Source organism: Lycorma delicatula, chromosome 5 (genome assembly GCF_047948215.1).
Source record: "Lycorma delicatula isolate Av1 chromosome 5, ASM4794821v1, whole genome shotgun sequence".
In the NCBI taxonomy this organism is placed as follows: Eukaryota; Metazoa; Arthropoda; class Insecta; order Hemiptera; family Fulgoridae; genus Lycorma; species Lycorma delicatula.
Genome location: NC_134459.1, coordinates 9,388,134 through 9,415,130, shown reverse-complemented (window position 1 = coordinate 9,415,130; position 26,997 = coordinate 9,388,134). Strand labels below are relative to the sequence as shown.

Below are 26,997 nucleotides of genomic sequence, written 5' to 3'. Positions count from 1 at the left end.
GATTCAGAACTCATGTATATGCTATGACAGCTGATCTAGAAAAGATGTATAGGCAAATTGAAATCCATACTTCTCAAACAAATCTTCAGTTAATTGTGTGGCATGAAAACTTCAATGAAAAAATAAAAATATATAAGTTGTTAACCGTGATGTATGGGACTTATAGTGCACTGTACTTAGCAACAAGAACATTAAAGCAACTAGCTCTAGATGAAAAGGAAACATTTCCAAGGGTGTCTCTTATAATGATAGATGACTTTTATGTGGATGATTTTATGACAGCTGCGTCTTCACTTCAAGAAGCAAAACAACCTCAGAGAGATCTAATTGATTTTGCTAGTCGTGGAGGATTTCACCTCAGAAAGTGGTGTGCAAATAATCAAGAACTAATGTCCAATATTCCATGTGAAGATGTACGTCAGACTGATTATAACATCGATCAAGATCCTAGAGTTAAAACTTTGGAACTAATTTGGAATCCTGTGAAGGATGCATTTCAGTTCTTATTCTACAAGGAAAGCCAGATTCTGAAACCAATTCAAAAGAACAACTGAAACCATTAAATCCATATCTTGATAACGATATACTAAGAGTCTTAGGTCATTTACAAAATTCCTGCCTCCATTCTGACCAAAGGATCACACATCTTGACTGATCTGATAACCCAACACGTCCATGTCAAAAATCTCCATGTTGGACCACAATCACTACTGAACGTGATTAGACAAAAATATTGGCCTGTTGGAGGAAAAATCTTAGTTAGTAGAATATTTCATCAATGTGTAAAATGTTTCAAAGCAAATCCCAAGGGGATCACCCAGATAATGGGAAACCTACCCAAATCATGTGTAAATCTACATCTTTCATCATTTGTAAGTCTGGGATTGATTATTGTGGACCATTTCGGGTAAAATTATCCAGAAAATGTGGAGTCATAGCTCAGAAGTGTTACCTATCATTATTTGTTTGTTTTAGCACTAAAGCCATTCATTTAGAGTTGGCTGAAGATTTATCATCAGATTCTTTCATCTCAGCGCTGAAATGCTTCATCATGAGAAGAGGCAAACCTACTGAAATCTATTCTGACTATAGAAAAAATTTTTTCAGGGCCCAAAGAAAGCTGATTCAGTAGCGGAATTATTCAGAACTGAAGATTTTTAATTACGTATTGCAGAAGTTTTATCCATTGAAGATATTCAATGGCACTTTCAACCTCCCAGTGCTCCACACTTTGGCGGACTCTGGGAAACATCAGTCAAATTTGTTAAGAATCACATGAAAAGAGTAATTGGTACTACCAGTCTGACAACAGTAGAGTTTACCACTCTACTGACTCAAATCGAGGCATGTGTAAGTTCTTAAATCTTAACTCCAATATCAGACAACCCTTCCAATCTTCTTCCTCTAACACCGGCACATTTCCTAATACATGAAATCTTTAGCAGCCTTCCAGAACCAAATTTATAACCCTTTCCTGTAAATAGACTTAATCACTGGCAACAGGTTCAGCAACAAGTGCAGCACTTCTGGTCTCGTTAGTTCAATCTGAACCTGAACAATCTTCAGCAACAACAGAAAACTCTACTCCAGATCTGCAAGAAAACAATTTGGTCGTCATCAAAGACGACAACCTTCCTCCACTCCAATGGAAAATGGCTCGTGTCATCAATATACATACTCGAAACGATGGAAAAATGTATATGGTGACACTTAAAACTTCAACCAGAACATTAAAAAGACCAATTTCAAAAATATGCCCATTACCAAGGGCATACCCAATACCAATGTTACATTATGATTTTCTTGTGTATTATGTGCATATCTTACTTTTTTTTAATTATTATATAGTGTCATGTATTATTGACATTCATGTAATTAATTTTATTTTTTGAAGGTGTACCTTCAAGGTAGGGGCATTTTGGATAATTATCGGTATGTTTATGCGTGTTGTATGGTGTAGTGGGGGGTTCTCCCACTCCCTTATTCGTGTGTGTTGCTTGCTCAGTTGAGTTGAGTTGGGTTCATGAAGTGGACTTAACGTCGATCTATTATGTTTTAATCACAAAGTTTCTTTAGTGTAAGGGTATACAATTACCAAGGAGTATCATTCTATACAATAAAGATGTCAATCAGTGACAGTTATAAATGTGTCACTTTATTGTATAGTCCACTTAACTGATTTATAACCAGCAACCATATGTTATTTTATGTGTCATAATAAAAATATGTTAAGCTAAACTTTTTAAGAAAATATATATTACAACTAGATTTTTCCCCGTATTTTATACAACTTTTAATGTTTTATAATCAGCTGTTAATTTATTCATATTAATCTTGTCTTTCACCCAATTCTAACATTTATTACTGTGTATTAAAATAAAAGTAGTACTAAATTATTAAATCGTAATTCATTGTCTAAATTAAAATATTATCCGCATTAGAAATACTGATAGAACATTTTTATAATATAAAAGATTCTTATTTTTATATTTTATTTCTTGTGTTAATATTTATGATTTGAATCTTTGCTAAAAAGAGTAGTCATTAAGTCTTAAAAAAATAATTTATTTAATTTTTTGGTTGATGAAATTAACGTTGAAGCTTCTATATGTAATATGGAAATGGAGTTTTGTAACATATGAAAAATACCATGCATGACCGGGATTTGAAGCCAGGACCTCTAAATGAAAGACCAATTTGTTACCACTCCACCACTGAGATCAGCCAATATCCACCTTCATAAAACTGTTTTTGTGTAACTCAGCATAATATTTTGTTTATGATAAAGGGGCTTATTATGCTTACGTTGGCATTTTTAACAGATTACCAACCAGATTATAAATTTTTGTACTCGTGTTTGGTATCTTAACATACCTTAAAATTTATTTCATGTGTTTGTATTTTAAATAATTAATATGGACTTTAATCACACCTACTTTCTATTAAGTGTTTGTTTTTTGAAGCTGTTCTGATCAACATTTTACCATAGTTTCCCTTGATCCATCCAGGCAAATGTGGCAGTTCATTTTTTTACCTGTGGGTGTTTTTATGTTAACCTATGAGGTGACCATTGTTAATGGTGTGTATGGTTATATAGACCATTCGTTGTCTATATAAATGATTTTAAATTATAATATTAATACCTCCCCAAAACAAAATTTGATGGGACCAATTAAGAAATTCATTTTGAAGAGGTTTCCAACTAGCAAATTTCATTAAAAATTAAGCTAATTTATAGTGAGGTTCTGTAGATTGAATTACATAAACATAAAATGAAGTTAGACAATGATTACTCCTGAAATTTATGTACTGTATATTACGACTGCATAATTCGCTAGTTTTTAAAAATAATAAAACTTAAATAGGTTATTTTTAGAGAAAAAGTATTGTATTGTTTATTGTATAAATTTTCACTTATAAGAACAGTAGTGACAACTGTTTTCATTCATAGATACTTTACAAATATAAAACATTTATTTATATTTTCAAATTAGTTATATTTCCCTTGAAAATTATTCTTAAAAAATAAGAAATACACTTGGCCTAAAACACAAATTAACTAACACTGATTCTAAAATAAAATAATTTTCTAAAATTTAAAAAATTAATCAAGTACTGAATTTAAATTCTAAATTGATATTGAATATTCTCAATTTATGTGTATAGAAATTCGAAGATGATTAATTTGTTGATAAGATGCAGCATATGTATTGTTTATTAACTGTTGTTTACTGCTGTACTTTATTACTGACTGTAGGCTTGTAGGCCAGAAGATGGAACCATAAACATGATGGCATGTCTTCTGCTAAACAATAATTAGTCATCTACTGCATTTATTACTTTATAAATAGTGGTTTATATACAATCTGTGTTTTAATCACTTTATTTTATTACAGGTTATTCTGTTTTTTATTCCTCTCCGTCTATGAGATACATTTAACATGTGAAATTAAAAGTAAAATCCATGTTTCTATTCAGTTACCATATTATAGAGTTTTCTGTCTTGAAGAAATTAATTTCTATCAAAATAAATCGGGACTTGGAAGTCCTGATTCATTTCCAGGAGGTTTCCGTTTTTATTGAGGTTCTGTTTTGCAGAGGTTTCACTGTATTAAGTATTGATCAGTGTAAAAGATGTATTTATTTACTGGTTTTCTTGAATTCGAATTTAACAAAATTCAATTATCCAAACCATTATTATTACTATATTTAAAGTCATATTTTATATTAATATATTTATATTAAAATTTAAAACACAGAAAATGTTTTTATTTTTATCTATTTTATTTTTATGACCTTGGATGTACAGTATGTATTTCAAAAAGGAAGATGGGATTGATGAAATGATACTTGAACAAATTTCAAACCCTTTCCAGGAATCAAGATTTCACTTTTTCCAATCCCACTGTTATTATTTTAAATGCAGAGAGATTTTACATTATACATTAAATATTCTTTTTAAAGGAAGGACCAATTGAGGTATGAATTGTATAATTTTATTGTGGTTAATGATATAGTTGATCATAGGTAACTGAATAATTTTTTAGATTTTGTGTTATCTCTATTTATTGATTTCTGATCATTTTTTAAAGTATTTTTATTTCTGTTTTAAAGTAATAATTTATGGTGTTAGTTATTTAGTTACATAACTCTTTTTTTTTTAAATCTAATTGTAGTTTGAATGTAGGTATAACTCTGATGGTAACCTTTTAAATTGAATCCATTTTTTTTTTAAATCACCTGTAACATATAAAAAAGTACACTGTATAAACATATGGCTGCCTACAAGGCTCCACTTTTCTTTTTAAATATTTAGTAGTAACATTTTTTTTTAGGATTTCTTGTAGTAGGAGTATTAACTTAAAAATCTGCATTGTATTATAAGTAAAGAATAAAACAGTAGACTGAAAAGGTAAAATATCTGGGAGGTGCAGTTATATGAGTTTTAATTGTGAGAAATTTATTTACAGTATAAAACACATGAAATGCATTATTTATTTTACTTTAAGTTCTATGCTTTCATTATCTTCACTACTAATTAGGTAGTGAACATTTTCAGTTCTTTATAAATAATAACACAACTTTACATTTGTTGAAAAGTAAATTCTTGTTAATATTCTCATTAAATCCTTAACTAAATTGACTAAGATGATCTTTCTTAGCTTCAGTACCCCTATTTTAGTTTAAGATATATCATTGAACATTTCTCATGAATTTCTGTTGTGTGCTATTATGTTTTTCTTTCATTTCTTTTTGTTTACGTTCTCCTTCTAATAAAAATTTTCATAAAGATGATTTTTTTTATGATTGATTTAATTGGTTATCCAACACGTGTGAAATTAGTGTATTTCCAGTGAAAATTTGCCAAAAAATAATTTAAAAAAATGTTTGATATTTGAGTTTTTTATTTTGATCTTATTTTATGCTTAGATTATAGTTAAGTAAAAAATATTCTGTTATAAATTTTATTATTTAATTGCAGGTAATTAAAAGAAAGCTATATGCTAAACTACCTTTACAAGCCAATTTTTATCCAATGCCAAGTTTAGCATACATCGAGGATGAAACATATAGATTATCTGTTGTATCTTCACAACCATTAGGCGTTGGTTCTTTAGAGGAAGAACAAATTGAGGTATGAATTATATAATCTTTATTGTGTTAAAGACATAGTTGATCATAGATTATAAGGTAATTTCTTAAATTTGTCTATCTTGTGATTTTATCTCTAAAATTGTGTTTTTTATGTATTCTTATTTTTGTTTTAAAGTAATGATACCATTAGTTATTTATTTATTGTAACTCTCTTTTTTAGCATAATTACAGTTTGATTATAGGTAGAATCTCTGGTAACCGTTTTGAGATATTAATTAACAGTTAATTTAACTTAAACAAAAGAATGAAGTAATTTTTATATGTGTATTTTACACGTATGCCTTTAAAATACAAATAAAAATGTACTGTATATTGCTATGAATAAAGGATACCATAAGTTTGTTACTATTTTGTTTTGGTAGTTGATATTATTATTTTAGTTAACATTTTGCATAAAGATTTTACTCTTTCTAGTATTATTGTATACCTAAGAAACAATTGTTCTGATCTTTTATTTGTGAGAATAAGCTTCTCATACTGCCAAGTTAAACTTAACTTAAACTTAATTTTATTTTTTCATTTTAATTACTTATGTACTTTATTTCCTTGTCTACTTAAAAACTTTAATAATTTTTTTTAACTATATTATCCAGAACAAAAGGAAACGTAGATTTTTTACTTAAAAAACATTGGAATTCATTGAATCTGGCTACTCCTATTGGAAGAAGTTATATCTTTTTAATTTATAATTTATATTCACTATCCAAATCATTAAATAAATTTACTTGAAATATATTTGTTATATATTTATAAGACTTCCTTAAATTCCATTATTTTTATTTGATTATGTAAACCAAAAAAGGTTTATCAAACAAGCAGTTTACAAGTTACCATAACCATTGTTAAATAAGGCTACATTTTTAATTGCATGGCTGTATTAATTGTACTGCTCCATATCTGCTAGCTGCGTAATACATGAGTTTTTTATACAAGTTATTTTTCAATTTATTAGAAAAACTCTGCATTACAGTTAATCTAACCATATAAGCAAATCTGATGGCTTGTTTTGATTGACTACAAACAAAAAAACAACTTGGGCATGAATCATCTGGAAACTGAAAAGTGTTAACAGTCATTGAATGGTTAAAAAATTGTTACCTTATTTATTAGTTCATTAGCTTATAAAAACTTGCTTATTTTGTATACTTTTAGTGTTATACTAATTAAACACATTTTTTTTTGTTTTAGATTATACAAGATCGCAAATTACTCCAAGATGATAATAGAGGATTAGAGCAGGGTGTTACTGACAACAAACCAGTACTGACAATTTTCTAGGCTGCTTGTTGAAACCAGAAAACCTAACTGCCATGTAATCAGATTTTTAAATTTTATTTCCACGTAGAATATATATTTTTATAACTATAATTTACCCATTTACAATCCCACATACCAGTAAAACAATTGACAATACTGTGTAGTTAAACTATACCACACTTTTTAACTGGATTATTTAGGTAAAATAGTCTTACCTATTATAACTTCTAAAAGTATTTTTGCTTGAATCATCAACTAGAAATATTCTTTAAGAAACATAACCCAAATATTCCTTTAAGAAGTTAAACAGATGATAATCTGTTGGCATCTAGTTTGTATCAAAGATCTCCAATAAGGTTTCTCTTCAGTTTATCTATTAAAAACAGATTAAATTCAGTCTGGTGGCCGTGCTATAAATAGCTTCGCATAAAAGGGCAATATCGTAGAGAAATGATACTGGTGTTTCTGCCCTTTTTCCATTGTTCCTAATATGTTAGTCATCTCTGGGCCTGCTTGGAGTGTTAAGTACTATTCAGCATTTATTCTTCTTTTTGAGAGGAGAATTATGAATGCAATTGTAATGCTGTTGCATCAAAGCAGGTTTGCTTATGGTATCCCAAATAATAAAACATATGTTCTTCAATGTTACAGTAGACACTAACAATATCATCACTTGACAATATTATTTACTACACTTGCAAATGTACAGTTTATGTTCATCCACCAACAATCATGGATCCATTGGGTGCACACTTTCAAATATCAGATGCATTTTTTTATCATTATTTTCATTATATGTTCACAATTAATTATCTCCTCTATTGGGAAAGAATATATTATTTAATAACTCGGTCAGTGCTCCCACAAACATTTCTAAGTCCTTAGTTGATCCTTACTTGATTCATTCCACAATTCACACCAATTCACTAATATTACTCCACTATTTTCAGCCAATTTTAAATGCCAACTAGTTACACTAACATCAACAGTATTATTATTACTTATCATTATTATCAGTATTTGACAGTGTTATCACTGCTACCTAACTAAAACCAATGTGAAACTTACTCTAATGTAGCAAACTAAATGTCATAAATGACTTTGGGTAATCTTGCTAACATTCTCATATTACACCAGATACATTGATAGACCACAAACAGAATTTTTATTTGTCTTCTCTTTGTAAGTGATCTAGCTTCATATTACTTGTTCATAACATAGCAGTCATCTTTATAAAACCTCAAATGCAATGTGGTGGTTCATTAGATTTCTATTGCAATTACATTTGTATGCATAATATTTTTGTAGTTTTTCAATCACTGTAATATTTATTTATTTTTTTTTAAAAATATGTTTTGTCTTTAAATTCTTAATGTAATTTGAAACTAAATACTTTCTATTAGATATTTGGGAATTTTATTTCTTCATTTTTCCGTGGTTCTTAATGCTCTAAAAATCTGGCTTTGCGTGACCTTATGTAGATGTGATTGAATTTGCATTTCATCTTGTATTTTCTTTACACATTACTATGATGTTTTGCATGAGGTGCTTTTTGATTTAATTATTTTGTTTGTATTCAGATTTGAATTTACTGTTAATATTACGACATGACATATTCTTGGGGAAAAAATTATTAAAACAATTAGCGTGTTTTAATGTATCAATAATAGGTAATGCATTATCCAAAAATTACTAGTTTTTTTCTGTTAATTTCTTTTTGAACTTAAGGGCCTAAGGTATGATTGAATAAAATATCTTGTTACTATAATTTTTTTTTAAATAGTTAATCAAAGGTTATTATGTGTCTTTAAGTTCAAATACTATACAAAATTGCAATATTAAAGAAAGCTTTAGCTATCATACTTTCATTAATTTTTACCAAGGGTGGTTCAGTTCAGACTGGGCTTTTACTGCAGTTAATTTGGAATATATATTCTAATTTCTAATTAAACTTTTTTATAAACTTCAGTAACAAATTGTTACAGGCTAAAGATATAAATGGGTTAATTAAATGAAACAGTTGGGACTAGAAAGAGAATCTTGTAAAGCTGCATGAAACAAGTCAAATGATTGAATTCATATTATTCAAGTAGGCAAGTTTTAGAATATTTAAAACAAATTGATACAGGCTAAAGATATAAATGGGTTAATTAAATGAAAGAGCTAGGACTAGAAAGAGAATCTTGTAAAGCTGCATGAAACCAGTCAAATGATTGAATTCATATTATTGAAGTAGGCAAGTTTTAGAATATTTAAAACAAATTGTTACAGGCTAAAGATATAAATGGGTTAATTAAATGAAAGAACTAGCATTAGTAAGAGAATCTTGTAAAGCTGCATGAAACCAGTCAAATTATTGAATTCATATTATTCAAGTAGGCAAGTTTTAGAATATTTAAAACAAATTGTTACAGGCTAAAGATATAAATGGGTTAATTAAATGAAAGAGTTGGGACTAGAAGAGAATCTTGTAAAGCTGCGTGAAACCAGTCAAATGATTGAATTCATATTATTCAAGTAGGCAAGTTTTAGAATATTTAAAACAAATTGTTACAGGCTAAAGATATAAATGGGTTAATTAAATGAAAGAGTTGGGACTAGAAAGAGAATCTTGTAAAGCTGCATGAAACCAGTCAAATGATTGAATTCATATTATTCAAGTAGGCAAGTTTTTGAATATTTAAAACAAATTGTTACAGGCTAAAGATATAAATGGGTTAATTAAATGAAAGAACTGGCATTAGTAAGACAATCTTGTAAAGCTGCATGAAATTAGTCAAATGATTGATTCATATTATTCAAGGAGGCAAGTTTTAGAATATTTAAAACAAATTGTTACAGGCTAAAGATATAAAAGGGTTAATTAAATGAAAGAGTTGGGACTAGAAGAGAATCTTGTAAAGCTGCATGAAACTAGTCAAATGATTGAATTCATATTATTCAAGTAGGCAAGTTTTAGAATATTTAAAATAAATTGTTACAGGCTAAAGATATAAATGGGTTAATTAAATGAAAGAACTGTCATTAGTAAGAGAATCTTGTAAAGCTGCATCAAACCAGTCAAATGATTGAATTCATATTATTCAAGTAGGCAAGTTTTAGAATATTTAAAACGAATTGTTACAGGCTAAAGATATAAGTGGGTTAATTAATTGAAAGAACTGGCATTAGTAAGAGAATCTTGTAAAGCTGCATGAAATCAGTCAAATGATTGAATTCATATTATTCAAGTAGGCAAGTTTAAGAATATTTAAAACAAATTGTTACAGGCTAAAGATATAAATGGGTTAATTAAATGAAAGAACTGGCATTAGTAAGAGAATCTTGTAAAGCTGCATGAAACCAGTCAAATGATTGTATTCATATTATTCAAGTAGGCAAGTTTTAGAATATTTAAAACAAATTGTTACAGGCAAAAGATATAAATGGGTTAATTAAATGAAAGAACTGGCATTAGTAAGAGAGAATCTTGTAAAGCTGCATGAAACCAGTCAAATTATTGAATTCATATTATTCAAGTAGGCAAGTTTTAGAATATTTAAAACAAATTGTTACAGGCTAAAGATATAAATAGGTTAATTAAATGAAAGAACTGTCATTAGTAAGAGAATCTTGTAAAGCTGCATGAAACCAGTCAAATGATTGATTCATATTATTCAAGTAGGCAAGTTTTAGAATATTTAAAACAAATTGTTACAGGCTAAAGATATAAATGGGTTAATTAAATGAAAGAGTTGGGACTAGAAAGAGAATCTTGTAAAGCTGCATCAAACCAGTCAAATGATTGAATTCATATTATTCAAGTAGGCAAGTTTTAGAATATTTAAAACGAATTGTTACAGGCTAAAGATATAAGTGGGTTAATTGAATGAATGAACTGGCATTAGTAAGAGAATCTTGTAAAGCTGCATGAAACCAGTCAAATGATTAAATTCATATTATTCAAGTAGGCAAGTTTTAGAATATTTAAAACAAATTGTTACAGGCTAAAGATATAAATGGGTTAATTAAATGAAAGAGTTGGGACTAGAAAGAGAATCTTGTAAAGCCGCATGAAACCAGTCAAATGATTGAATTCATATTATTCAAGTAGGCAAGTTTTAGAATATTTAAAACAAATTGTTACAGGCTAAAGATATAAATGGGTTAATTAAATGAAAGAGTTGGGACTAGAAAGAGAATCTTCTAAAGCTGCATGAAACCAGTCAAATGATTGAATTCATATTATTCAAGTAGGCAAGTTTTAGAATATTTAAAACAAATTGTTACAGGCTAAAGATATAAATGGGTTAATTAAATGAAAGAACTGGCATTAGTAAGAGAATCTTGTAAAGCTGCATGAAACCAGTCAAATGATTGAATTCATATTATTCAAGTAGGCAAGTTTTAGAATATTTAAAACAAATTGTTACAGGCTAAAGATATAAATGGGTTAATTAAATGAAAGAGTTGGGACTAGAAAGAGAATCTTGTAAAGCCGCATCAAACCAGTCAAATGATTGATTACATATTATTGAAGTAGGCAAGTTTTAGAATATTTAAAACAAATTGTTCCAGGCTAAAGATATAAATGGGTTAATTAAATGAAAGAACTGGCATTAGTAAGAGAATCTTGTAAAGCTGCATGAAACCAGTCAAATTATTGAATTCATATTATTCAAGTAGGCAAGTTTTAGAATATTTAAAATAAATTGTTACAGGCTAAAGATATAAATGGGTTAATTAAATGAAAGAACTGTCATTAACAAGAGAATCTTGTAAAGCTGCATGAAACCAGTCAAATGATTGAATTCATATTATTCAAGTAGGCAAGTTTTTGAATATTTAAAACAAATTGTTACAGGCTAAAGATATAATTGGGTTAATTAAATGAAAGAACTGGCATTAGTAAGAGAATCTTGTAAAGCTGCATGAAATTAGTCAAATGATTGATTCATATTATTCAAGGAGGCAAGTTTTAGAATATTTAAAACAAATTGTTACAGGCTAAAGATATAAATGGGTTAATTAAATGAAAGAGTTGGGACTAGAAAGAGAGTCTTGTAAAGCCGCATCAAACCAGTCAAATGATTGAATTCATATTATTCAAGTAGGCAAGTTTTAGAATATTTAAAACGAATTGTTACAGGCTAAAGATATAAGTGGGTTAATTAATTGAAAGAACTGGCATTAGTAAGAGAATCTTGTAAAGCTGCATGAAACCAGTCAAATGATTGAATTCATATTATTCAAGTAGGCTAGTTTTAGAATATTTAAAACAAATTGTTACTGGCTAAAGATATAAATGGGTTAATTAAATGAAAGAGTTGGGACTAGAAAGAGAATCTTGTAAAGCTGCATGAAACTAGTCAAATGATTGAATTCATATTATTCAAGTAGGCAAGTTTTAGAATATTTAAAACAAATTGTTACAGGCTAAAGATATAAAAGGGTTAATTAAATGAAAGCGTTGGGACTAGAAAGAGAATCTTGTAAAGCTGCATGAAACCAGTCAAATGATTGAATTCATATTATTCAAGTAGGCAAGTTTTAGAATATTTAAAACAAATTGTTACAGGCTAAAGATATAAATGGGTTAATTAAATGAAAGAACTGTCATTAGTAAGAGAATCTTGTAAAGCTGCATGAAACCAGTCAAATGATTGATTCATATTATTCAAGTAGGCAAGTTTTAGAATATTTAAAACAAATTGTTACAGGCTAAAGATATAAATGGGTTAATTAAATGAAAGAGTTGGGACTAGAAAGAGAATCTTGTAAAGCTGCATCAAACCAGTCAAATGATTGAATTCATATTATTCAAGTAGGCAAGTTTTAGAATATTTAAAACGAATTGTTACAGGCTAAAGATATAAGTGGGTTAATTGAATGAATGAACTGGCATTAGTAAGAGAATCTTGTAAAGCTGCATGAAACCAGTCAAATGATTAAATTCATATTATTCAAGTAGGCAAGTTTTAGAATATTTGAAACGAATTGTTACAGGCTAAAGATATAAGTGGGTTAATTAATTGATAGAACTGGCATTAGTAAGAGAATCTTGTAAAGCTGCATGAAACCAGTCAAATTATTGAATTCATATTATTCAAGTAGGCAAGTTTTAGAATATTTAAAACAAATTGTTACAGGCTAAAGATATAAATGGGTTAATTAAATGAAAGATTTGGACTAGAGAGAGAATCTTGCAAAGCTGCATGAAACCAGTCAAATGATTGAATTCATATTATTCAAGTAGGCAAGTTTACGAATATTTAAAACAAATTGTTACAGGCTAAAGATATAAATGGGTTAATTAAATGAAAGAACTGGCATTAGTAAGGGAATCTTGTAAAGCTGCATGAAACCAGTCAAATGATTGAATTCATATTATTCAAGTAGGCAAGTTTTTGAATATTTAAAACAAATTGTTACAGGCTAAAGATATAAATGGGTTAATTAAATGAAAGAACTGGCATTAGTAAGAGAATCTTGTAAAGCTGCATGAAATTAGTCAAATGATTGATTCATATTATTCAAGTAGGCAAGTTTTAGAATATTTAAAACAAATTGTTACGGGCTAAAGATATAAATGGGTTAATTAAATGAAAGAGTTGGGACTAGAAAGAGAATCTTGTAAAGCTGCATGAAACTAGTCAAATGATTGAATTCATATTATTCAAGTAGGCAAGTTTTAGAATATTTAAAACAAATTGTTACGGGCTAAAGATATAAATGGGTTAATTAAATGAAAGAGTTGGGACTAGAAAGAGAATCTTGTAAAGCTGCATGAAACCAGTCAAATGATTTATTCATATTATTCAAGTAGGCAAGTTTTAGAATATTTAAAACAAATTGTTACAGGCAAAAGATATAAATGGGTTAATTAACTGAAAGAACTGGCATTAGTAAGAGAATCTTGTAAAGCTGCATGAAACCAGTCAAATTATTGAATTCATATTATTCAAGTAGGCAAGTTTTTGAATATTTAAAACAAATTGTTACAGGCTAAAGATATAAATGGGTTAATTAAATGAAAGATTTGGGACTAGAAAGAGAATCTTGTAAAGCTGCATGAAACCAGTCAAATGATTGAATTCATATTATTCAAGTAGGCAAGTTTACGAATATTTAAAACAAATTGTTACAGGCTAAAGATATAAATGGGTTAATTAAATGAAAGAACTGGCATTAGTAAGAGAATCTTGTAAAGCTGCATGAAACTAGTCAAATGATTGAATTCATATTATTCAAGTAGGCAAGTTTTAGAATATTTAAAACAAATTGTTACAGGCTAAAGATATAAATGGGTTAATTAAATGAAAGAGTTGGGACTAGAAAGAGAATCTTGTAAAGCTGCATGAAACCAGTCAAATGATTTATTCATATTATTTAAGTAGGGAAGTTTTAGAATATTTAAAACAAATTGTTACAGGCAAAAGATATAAATGGGTTAATTAAATGAAAGAACTGGCATTAGTAAGAGAATCCTGTAAAGCTGCATGAAACTAGTCAAATGATTGAATTCATATTATTCAAGTAGGCAAGTTTTAGAATATTTAAAACAAATTGTTACAGGCTAAAGATATAAATGGGTTAATTAAATGAAAGAGTTGGGACTAGAAAGAGAATCTTGTAAAGCCGCATCAAACCAGTCAAATGATTGAATTCATATTATTCAAGTAGGCAAGTTTTAGAATATTTGAAACGAATTGTTACAGGCTAAAGATATAAGTGGGTTAATTAATTGATAGAACTGGCATTAGTAAGAGAATCTTGTAAAGCTGCATGAAACCAGTCAAATGATTGAATTCATATTATTGAAGTAGGCAAGTTTTAGAATATTTAAAACAAATTGTTACAGGCTAAAGATATAAATGGGTTAATCAAATGAAAGAACTAGCATTAGTAAGAGAATCTTTTAAAGCTGCATGAAACCAGTCAAATTATTGAATTCATATTATTCAAGTAGGCAAGTTTTAGAATATTTAAAACAAATTGTTACAGGCTAAAGATATAAATGGGTTAATTAAATGAAAGAGTTGGGACTAGAAAGAGAATCTTGTAAAGCTGCATGAAACCAGTCAAATGATTTATTCATATTATTTAAGTAGGGAAGTTTTAGAATATTTAAAACAAATTGTTACAGGCAAAAGATATAAATGGGTTAATTAAATGAAAGAACTGGCATTAGTAAGAGAATCCTGTAAAGCTGCATGAAACTAGTCAAATGATTGAATTCATATTATTCAAGTAGGCAAGTTTTAGAATATTTAAAACAAATTGTTACAGGCTAAAGATATAAATGGGTTAATTAAATGAAAGAGTTGGGACTAGAAAGAGAATCTTGTAAAGCCGCATCAAACCAGTCAAATGATTGAATTCATATTATTCAAGTAGGCAAGTTTTAGAATATTTGAAACGAATTGTTACAGGCTAAAGATATAAGTGGGTTAATTAATTGATAGAACTGGCATTAGTAAGAGAATCTTGTAAAGCTGCATGAAACCAGTCAAATGATTGAATTCATATTATTGAAGTAGGCAAGTTTTAGAATATTTAAAACAAATTGTTACAGGCTAAAGATATAAATGGGTTAATCAAATGAAAGAACTAGCATTAGTAAGAGAATCTTTTAAAGCTGCATGAAACCAGTCAAATTATTGAATTCATATTATTCAAGTAGGCAAGTTTTAGAATATTTAAAACAAATTGTTACAGGCTAAAGATATAAATGGGTTAATTAAATGAAAGAGTTGGGACTAGAAAGAGAATCTTGTAAAGCTGCATGAAACCAGTCAAATGATTGAATTCATATTATTCAAGTAGGCAAGTTTACGAATATTTAAAACAAATTGTTACAGGCTAAAGATATAAATGGGTTAATTAAATAAAAGAACTGGCATTAGTAAGGGAATCTTGTAAAGCTGCATGAAACCAGTCAAATGATTGAATTCATATTATTCAAGTAGGCAAGTTTTTGAATATTTAAAACAAATTGTTACAGGCTAAAGATATAAATGGGTTAATTAAATGAAAGAACTGGCATTAGTAAGAGAATCTTGTAAAGCTGCATGAAATTAGTCAAATGATTGATTCATATTATTCAAGTAGGCAAGTTTTAGAATATTTAAAACAAATTGTTACAGGCTAAAGATATAAATGGGTTAATTAAATGAAAGAACTGTCATTAGTAAGAGAATCTTGTAAAGCCGCATCAAACCAGTCAAATGATTGAATTCATATTATTCAAGTAGGCAAGTTTTAGAATATTTAAAACGAATTGTTACAGGCTAAAGATATAAGTGGGTTAATTAATTGAAAGAACTGGCATTAGTAAGAGAATCTTGTAAAGCTGCATGAAATCAGTCAAATGATTGAATTCTTATTATTCAAGTAGGCAAGTTTAAGAATATTTAAAACAAATTGTTACAGGCTAAAGATATAAATGGGTTAATTAAATGAAAGAACTGGCATTAGTAAGAGAATCTTGTAAAGCTGCATGAAACTAGTCAAATGATTGAATTCATATTATTCAAGTAGGCAAGTTTTAGAATATTTAAAACAAATTGTTACGGGCTAAAGATATAAAAGGGTTAATTAAATGAAAGCGTTGGGACTAGAAAGAGAATCTTGTAATGCTGCATGAAACCAGTCAAATGATTGATTTCATATTATTCAAGTAGGCAAGTTTTAATCTGTAGATTCAGAACCCCATATACAAACATTATGTCGATGTACTTGCCCAGAAACATGAAACATTGCTTCAACACTGAATGAACTTGTTAAAAAAATTATCATGTTCCTCCAACCTATCTAGAATGTTTACAGCAATATCTAATCGTTTCACTCTGTCCTGTGGATAAAATTGTTGTAACACCTGAAGTTTGTACACAGTGAAACGTAACCATCTTTTTAACACATTGTGAACAGTTATTTTAGGCATGCTCAACTGTCTAGAACACTTCCGCAAGGATTTCTTCGGGCTATGCAAGATACTTGTTTGCACTGCTTCAATTGTTTCAACAGACACTGATGGTCATCTTGGACATGTTTGTTTTAGTAGGCTGCCTTTTTCCAGGTTGTTTGTCCCATCGCTAAATGCTATTGTCATGTGTAACTGACTTAAATATAGCCAGACACATGCACATGGAACCTTCCTCTGCATCACAAACATGATGACTAATACATTCGTGCTGCTTACGTTTTTACTGGAAACACAATGTGCATGTGCTAGCGTTCGCTTACATATACTTGGAGTGTTTCTCTTTCATTTAACATGCAGTTCATCTCTCTACAATGATTTCTTCTGAAGCCTTAACTATTTAATTTATGGACATACTCTATGTAATATGTACCACTTTCATTTCCAACAAATTTAAAAAAAAGAGAAAACTATGGATACATTTCAAAAAGCAAATGAGAAAAAAATTAGATTTCAGCTATGATATTTTTATGTGTTGTTGGATATTTTTCAGTATGTTTATGCATACCTGTGTGTATGGTATAGTGGGGGTTCTGAATAACTGAAATTAAGCAATTAATTAAAGAACATGGCCTAGTTAAAGCTAAGTTAACAAGGTTCAAAACATATTTCGCTCCCATATCAAATGTAAATAAAATTACACAATTAAAAATTAGACTCGCTAAGCTTGAAGAACATTGGTCTGAGTTTGATAAAATTCAACTACAGATAGAATTACAAGTTGACTCCCAAGAGTCAGATTGAAGAAAGCGAAACTTTTGAGAACAAATTTTTCTCATTAATGGCTGCAGCACAAGATTTTCTTAAATCATAAGGAACCCCACTTAGCAGTGAAATCAAACCAACAAAATGTCAGTTAAACTTCCAGACATAAAACCTCTCACGTTCAGAAGAAATTACGATGAATGGGTGTCATTTTATGACACATTTGTGTTGCTCATTCATACTAAAGAAATGTCAGAAATTCATAAATTTCATTACCTCCAATGTTCTTTAAAGGGTGAAGCAGCTAAATTTTATCGTCTTTAGAAAGTTTAACCGAAAATTATGAGGTTGCTTGGAAACTTTTAAAAGTCAGATATTGCAACCAAAGGTTTTTTAGTTAATAAATATGTAAATACATATTCAACCTCTCTAAAAATGACAGAGAAAATTCTGTCATTATGAAAGCTTTTAGACAGTGCATTAAAACACATACGCGCTCTAGCAGGATTAGGACAAGCAACCCAGCAATGGACACTCTTAAACCACCAAATTTTTTACCAAAAAATTTTCTTTTTTTTTCCAAATTAGATTCAGCTACCTGACGCAAATGGGAAAATTCCTTAGAAATAACTTGGTTGTCAAAAATGTGTCTGAATTAGAAACATTTCTGCAACATAAATGTCAAGTTATGAAATCAGTTGAAACTAGCAAGTCTCATAAATTGTTTATGAACAATCAATTATCAAATAAAGTGCAACTACCAAAATTTAAATCATTTTCAAAAAATAATATATTATCCAAAAATTTTCATGTGTCTACAAAAAATTGTTGTGTATGTAATCAACCACAACACCCAATTAATTTTTGTGAAGCTTTCAAAACGTTATCAATTACTGACCATGAACTTGAGGTTAAAAACGTGGTCTGTTCTTCAATTCTAAACAGTCAGCATAAAACTGTGGTCTGTCAAACAGGCTCATGCAAACATTGTGGCAAAAAACATAATAGTTTGCTCTACATTACATCAGACCTAATTCTAGTGTTACACAAAATAAGATTTCTGCTAGCAGCGATGAAATCAAACGCCTCCAGTGTTAATTCCGCAACAAACAATTGTATCCACATCAGATGTTAGTTCAAAGCAATCCAACCCTGTTGTCATGCTTTGAACAGCCATTGTTCTAGTGTTAGATATACTCGGTAATTATCATTGTTGACGCGTGTTACTTGATAGTGGTTCGCAGTCAAATTTTATCACTGAGAAGATTGCTAAGTTTTTAAGACTACCATCAAAGAAAAACATGTTATAAGTTAATGGTATAGGCAAGGGCGCAGCGAATATAGGGTGTGTAGTTTTACCAACCATCACTCAAAAATTACCCGTAGTTCAAATCAGAAAGTCAAGTTTGCAATTACCACAGAATCTGCTACTGACCGATCCAGATTTCCACAAACCAAGTGATATTGACATACTTTTTGGTGCAGAATTATTTTATGATGTCTTACATGAAGGAAACATTAAAGCAAGTGAATCAAGTCTAGCATTTCAAAATACCCTATTTGGCAGGGTAATTTCCAGTAAAATATCTATCGATCAACAGTTAACAGTTTCAACAACTGTATGCAATCTATCTGCTTTAGATCACATCAATGAAAACATAAAAAAATTTTGGGAATTAAAAGACTGCGTTTCTACCGAAAAACAATTTACAGGATATGATAAACTTTGTGAAGAATTGTATGAAAATAATATGACAAGATCTACGGATAAAAGATACTGTGTGAAGATTCCTTTGAAAGGTAATGTAAACCAACTTGGTGAATCAAGAACTACTGCAGTGAGAAGGCTTCTTTTGCTTGAGAAACGACTGAATTCAAACACTGAATTGAAATTTCAATACATAAAATTCATGAGAGAATACAAAAACCTAGGGCACATGACAGAAATATCAGATGAAGAAGTTGCAGGGTCTAAATCATATTACATTCCACACCATTATGTTATACGAGAAGATTCATCTATAATAAAAGTAAGAGTGGTTTTTGACGCTTCCAGTAAGACAACATCTGGTATTTCACTAAACAATTTATCCATTGTTGGACCTACGGTACGGTCAGATTTAATCAGCATTATCATCAGATTCAGAACTCATGTATATGCTATGACAGCTGATCTAGAAAAGATGTATAGGCAAATTGAAATCCATACTTCTCAAACAAATCTTCAGTTAATTGTGTGGCATGAAAACTTCAATGAAAAAATAAAAATATATAAGTTGTTAACCGTGATGTATGGGATTTATAGTGCACTGTACTTAGCAACAAGAACATTAAAGCAACTAGCTCTAGATGAAAAGGAAACATTTCCAAGGGTGTCTCTTATAATGATAGATGACTTTTATGTGGATGATTTTATGACAGCTGCGTCTTCACTTCAAGAAGCAAAACAACCTCAGAGAGATCTAATTGATTTTGCTAGTCGTGGAGGATTTCACCTCAGAAAGTGGTGTGCAAATAATCAAGAACTAATGTCCAATATTCCATGTGAAGATGTACGTCAGACTGATTATAACATCGATCAAGATCCTAGAGTTAAAACTTTGGAACTAATTTGGAATCCTGTGAAGGATGCATTTCAGTTCTTATTCTACAAGGAAAGCCAGATTCTGAAACCAATTCAAAAGAACAACTGAAACCATTAAATCCATATCTTGATAACGATATACTAAGAGTCTTAGGTCATTTACAAAATTCCTGCCTCCATTCTGACCAAAGGATCACACATCTTGACTGATCTGATAACCCAACACGTCCATGTCAAAAATCTCCATGTTGGACCACAATCACTACTGAACGTGATTAGACAAAAATATTGGCCTGTTGGAGGAAAAATCTTAGTTAGTAGAATATTTCATCAATGTGTAAAATGTTTCAAAGCAAATCCCAAGGGGATCACCCAGATAATGGGAAACCTACCCAAATCATGTGTAAATCTACATCTTTCATCATTTGTAAGTCTGGGATTGATTATTGTGGACCATTTCGGGTAAAATTATCCAGAAAATGTGGAGTCATAGCTCAGAAGTGTTACCTATCATTATTTGTTTGTTTTAGCACTAAAGCCATTCATTTAGAGTTGGCTGAAGATTTATCATCAGATTCTTTCATCTCAGCGCTGAAATGCTTCATCATGAGAAGAGGCAAACCTACTGAAATCTATTCTGACTATAGAAAAAATTTTTTCAGGGCCCAAAGAAAGCTGATTCAGTAGCGGAATTATTCAGAACTGAAGATTTTTAATTACGTATTGCAGAAGTTTTATCCATTGAAGATATTCAATGGCACTTTCAACCTCCCAGTGCTCCACACTTTGGCGGACTCTGGGAAACATCAGTCAAATTTGTTAAGAATCACATGAAAAGAGTAATTGGTACTACCAGTCTGACAACAGTAGAGTTTACCACTCTACTGACTCAAATCGAGGCATGTGTAAGTTCTTAAATCTTAACTCCAATATCAGACAACCCTTCCAATCTTCTTCCTCTAACACCGGCACATTTCCTAATACATGAAATCTTTAGCAGCCTTCCAGAACCAAATTTATAACCCTTTCCTGTAAATAGACTTAATCACTGGCAACAGGTTCAGCAACAAGTGCAGCACTTCTGGTCTCGTTAGTTCAATCTGAACCTGAACAATCTTCAGCAACAACAGAAAACTCTACTCCAGATCTGCAAGAAAACAATTTGGTCGTCATCAAAGACGACAACCTTCCTCCACTCCAATGGAAAATGGCTCGTGTCATCAATATACATACTCGAAACGATGGAAAAATGTATATGGTGACACTTAAAACTTCAACCAGAACATTAAAAAGACCAATTTCAAAAATATGCCCATTACCAAGGGCATACCCAATACCAATGTTACATTATGATTTTCTTGTGTATTATGTGCATATCTTACTTTTTTTTAATTATTATATAGTGTCATGTATTATTGACATTCATGTAATTAATTTTATTTTTTGAAGGTGTACCTTCAAGGTAGGGGCATTTTGGATAATTATCGGTATGTTTATGCGTGTTGTATGGTGTAGTGGGGGGTTCTCCCACTCCCTTATTCGTGTGTGTTGCTTGCTCAGTTGAGTTGAGTTGGGTTCATGAAGTGGACTTAACGTCGATCTATTATGTTTTAATCACAAAGTTTCTTTAGTGTAAGGGTATACAATTACCAAGGAGTATCATTCTATACAATAAAGATGTCAATCAGTGACAGTTATAAATGTGTCACTTTATTGTATAGTCCACTTAACTGATTTATAACCAGCAACCATATGTTATTTTATGTGTCATAATAAAAATATGTTAAGCTAAACTTTTTAAGAAAATATATATTACAACTAGATTTTTCCCCGTATTTTATACAACTTTTAATGTTTTATAATCAGCTGTTAATTTATTCATATTAATCTTGTCTTTCACCCAATTCTAACATTTATTACTGTGTATTAAAATAAAAGTAGTACTAAATTATTAAATCGTAATTCATTGTCTAAATTAAAATATTATCCGCATTAGAAATAGTGATAGAACATTTTTATAATATAAAAGATTCTTATTTTTATATTTTATTTCTTGTGTTAATATTTATGATTTGAATCTTTGCTAAAAAGAGTAGTCATTAAGTCTTAAAAAAATAATTTATTTAATTTTTTGGTTGATGAAATTAACGTTGAAGCTTCTATATGTAATATGGAAATGGAGTTTTGTAACATATGAAAAATACCATGCATGACCGGGATTTGAAGCCAGGACCTCTAAATGAAAGACCAATTTGTTACCACTCCACCACTGAGATCAGCCAATATCCACCTTCATAAAACTGTTTTTGTGTAACTCAGCATAATATTTTGTTTATGATAAAGGGGCTTATTATGCTTACATTGGCATTTTTAACAGATTACCAACCAGATTATAAATTTTTGTACTCGTGTTTGGTATCTTAACATACCTTAAAATTTATTTCATGTGTTTGTATTTTAAATAATTAATATGGACTTTAATCACACCTACTTTCTATTAAGTGTTTGTTTTTTGAAGCTGTTCTGATCAACATTTTACCATAGTTTCCCTTGATCCATCAAGGCAAATGTGGCAGTTCATTTTTTTACCTGTGGGTGTTTTTATGTTAACCTATGAGGTGACCATTGTTAATGGTGTGTATGGTTATATAGACCATTCGTTGTCTATATAAATGATTTTAAATTATAATATTAATACCTCCCCAAAACAAAATTTGATGGGACCAATTAAGAAATTCATTTTGAAGAGGTTTCCAACTAGCAAATTTCATTAAAAATTAAGCTAATTTATAGTGAGGTTCTGTAGATTGAATTACATAAACATAAAATGAAGTTAGACAATGATTACTCCTGAAATTTATGTACTGTATATTACGACTGCATAATTTGCTAGGTTTTAAAAATAATAAAACTTAAATAGGTTATTTTTAGAGAAAAAGTATTGTATTGTTTATTGTATAAATTTTCACTTATAAGAACAGTAGTGACAACTGTTTTCATTCATAGATACTTTACAAATATAAAACATTTATTTATATTTTCAAATTAGTTATATTTCCCTTGAAAATTATTCTTAAAAAATAAGAAATACACTTGGCCTAAAACACAAATTAACTAACACTGATTCTAAAATAAAATAATTTTCTAAAATTTAAAAAATTAATCAAGTACTGAATTTAAATTCTAAATTGATATTGAATATTCTCAATTTATGTGTATAGAAATTCGAAGATGATTAATTTGTTGATAAGATGCAGCATATGTATTGTTTATTAACTGTTGTTTACTGCTGTACTTTATTACTGACTGTAGGCTTGTAGGCCAGAAGATGGAACCATAAACATGATGGCATGTCTTCTGCTAAACAATAATTAGTCATCTACTGCATTTATTACTTTATAAATAGTGGTTTATATACAATCTGTGTTTTAATCACTTTATTTTATTACAGGTTATTCTGTTTTTTATTCCTCTCCGTCTATGAGATACATTTAACATGTGAAATTAAAAGTAAAATCCATGTTTCTATTCAGTTACCATATTATAGAGTTTTCTGTCTTGAAGAAATTAATTTCTATCAAAATAAATCGGGACTTGGAAGCCCTGATTCATTTCCAGGAGGTTTCCGTTTTTATTGAGGTTCTGTTTTGCAGAGGTTTCACTGTATTAAGTATTGATCAGTGTAAAAGATGTATTTATTTACTGGTTTTCTTGAATTCGAATTTAACAAAATTCAATTATCCAAACCATTATTATTACTATATTTAAAGTCATATTTTATATTAATATATTTATATTAAAATTTAAAACACAGAAAATGTTTTTATTTTTATCTATTTTATTTTTATGACCTTGGATGTACAGTATGTATTTCAAAAAGGAAGATGGGATTGATGAAATGATACTTGAACAAATTTCAAACCCTTTCCAGGAATCAAGATTTCACTTTTTCCAATCCCACTGTTATTATTTTAAATGCAGAGAGATTTTACATTATACATTAAATATTCTTTTTAAAGGAAGGACCAATTGAGGTATGAATTGTATAATTTTATTGTGGTTAATGATATAGTTGATCATAGGTAACTGAATAATTTTTTAGATTTTGTGTTATCTCTATTTATTGATTTCTGATCATTTTTTAAAGTATTTTTATTTCTGTTTTAAAGTAATAATTTATGGTGTTAGTTATTTAGTTACATAACTCTTTTTTTTTTAAATCTAATTGTAGTTTGAATGTAGGTATAACTCTGATGGTAACCTTTTAAATTGAATCCATTTTTTTTTTAAATCACCTGTAACATATAAAAAAGTACACTGTATAAACATATGGCTGCCTACAAGGCTCCACTTTTCTTTTTAAATATTTAGTAGTAACATTCTTTTTAGGATTTCTTGTAGTAGGAGTATTAACTTAAAAATCTGCATTGTATTATAAGTAAAGAATAAAACAGTAGACTGAAAAGGTAAAATATCTGGGAGGTGCAGTTATATGAGTTTTAATTGTGAGAAATTTATTTACAGTATAAAACACATGAAATGCATTATTTATTTTACTTTAAGTTCTATGCTTTCATTATCTTCACTACTAATTAGGTAGTGAACATTTTCAGTTCTTTATAAATAATAACACAACTTTACATTTGTTGAAAAGTAAATTCTTGTTAATATTCTCATTAAATCCTTAACTAAATTGACTAAGATGATCTTTCTTAGCTTCAGTACCCCTATTTTAGTTTAAGATATATCATTGAACATTTCTCATGAATTTCTGTTGTGTGCTATTATGTTTTTCTTTCATTTCTTTTTGTTTACGTTCTCCTTCTAATAAAAATTTTCATAAAGATGATTTTTTTTATGATTGATTTAATTGGTTATCCAACACGTGTGAAATTAGTGTATTTCCAGTGAAAATTTGCCAAAAAATAATTTAAAAAAATGTTTGATATTTGAGTTTTTTATTTTGATCTTATTTTATGCTTAGATTATAGTTAAGTAAAAAATATTCTGTTATAAATTTTATTATTTAATTGCAGGTAATTAAAAGAAAGCTATATGCTAAACTACCTTTACAAGCCAATTTTTATCCAATGCCAAGTTTAGCATACATCGAGGATGAAACATATAGATTATCTGTTGTATCTTCACAACCATTAGGCGTTGGTTCTTTAGAGGAAGAACAAATTGAGGTATGAATTATATAATCTTTATTGTGTTAAAGACATAGTTGATCATAGATTATAAGGTAATTTCTTAAATTTGTCTATCTTGTGATTTTATCTCTAAAATTGTGTTTTTTATGTATTCTTATTTTTGTTTTAAAGTAATGATACCATTAGTTATTTATTTATTGTAACTCTCTTTTTTAGCATAATTACAGTTTGATTATAGGTAGAATCTCTGGTAACCGTTTTGAGATATTAATTAACAGTTAATTTAACTTAAACAAAAGAATGAAGTAATTTTTATATGTGTATTTTACACGTATGCCTTTAAAATACAAATAAAAATGTACTGTATATTGCTATGAATAAAGGATACCATAAGTTTGTTACTATTTTGTTTTGGTAGTTGATATTATTATTTTAGTTAACATTTTGCATAAAGATTTTACTCTTTCTAGTATTATTGTATACCTAAGAAACAATTGTTCTGATCTTTTATTTGTGAGAATAAGCTTCTCATACTGCCAAGTTAAACTTAACTTAAACTTAATTTTATTTTTTCATTTTAATTACTTATGTACTTTATTTCCTTGTCTACTTAAAAACTTTAATAATTTTTTTTAACTATATTATCCAGAACAAAAGGAAACGTAGATTTTTTACTTAAAAAACATTGGAATTCATTGAATCTGGCTACTCCTATTGGAAGAAGTTATATCTTTTTAATTTATAATTTATATTCACTATCCAAATCATTAAATAAATTTACTTGAAATATATTTGTTATATATTTATAAGACTTCCTTAAATTCCATTATTTTTATTTGATTATGTAAACCAAAAAAGGTTTATCAAACAAGCAGTTTACAAGTTACCATAACCATTGTTAAATAAGGCTACATTTTTAATTGCATGGCTGTATTAATTGTACTGCTCCATATCTGCTAGCTGCGTAATACATGAGTTTTTTATACAAGTTATTTTTCAATTTATTAGAAAAACTCTGCATTACAGTTAATCTAACCATATAAGCAAATCTGATGGCTTGTTTTGATTGACTACAAACAAAAAAACAACTTGGGCATGAATCATCTGGAAACTGAAAAGTGTTAACAGTCATTGAATGGTTAAAAAATTGTTACCTTATTTATTAGTTCATTAGCTTATAAAAACTTGCTTATTTTGTATACTTTTAGTGTTATACTAATTAAACACATTTTTTTTTGTTTTAGATTATACAAGATCGCAAATTACTCCAAGATGATAATAGAGGATTAGAGCAGGGTGTTACTGACAACAAACCAGTACTGACAATTTTCTAGGCTGCTTGTTGAAACCAGAAAACCTAACTGCCATGTAATCAGATTTTTAAATTTTATTTCCACGTAGAATATATATTTTTATAACTATAATTTACCCATTTACAATCCCACATACCAGTAAAACAATTGACAATACTGTGTAGTTAAACTATACCACACTTTTTAACTGGATTATTTAGGTAAAATAGTCTTACCTATTATAACTTCTAAAAGTATTTTTGCTTGAATCATCAACTAGAAATATTCTTTAAGAAACATAACCCAAATATTCCTTTAAGAAGTTAAACAGATGATAATCTGTTGGCATCTAGTTTGTATCAAAGATCTCCAATAAGGTTTCTCTTCAGT

General features: G+C 29.0%; 1 protein-coding gene across 2 annotated transcripts in view; it reads left to right on the top strand.

The window, feature by feature from the left end:
• The window catches only part of LOC142324713 (uncharacterized), a 74,841-nt gene that overhangs the window by 10,863 nt on the left and 36,981 nt on the right, over positions 1 to 26,997 (top strand). For both annotated transcript variants that reach the window (XM_075365630.1, XM_075365631.1), the window contains exons 3-6: positions 5,483 to 5,635; positions 6,844 to 6,967; positions 25,199 to 25,351; positions 26,560 to 26,683. In XM_075365630.1, the coding sequence (XP_075221745.1) occupies positions 26,682 to 26,683 (2 nt within the window). In that variant the 5' untranslated portion in view covers positions 5,483 to 5,635; positions 6,844 to 6,967; positions 25,199 to 25,351; positions 26,560 to 26,681. The remainder of the gene's footprint in view (positions 1 to 5,482; positions 5,636 to 6,843; positions 6,968 to 25,198; positions 25,352 to 26,559; positions 26,684 to 26,997) is intronic.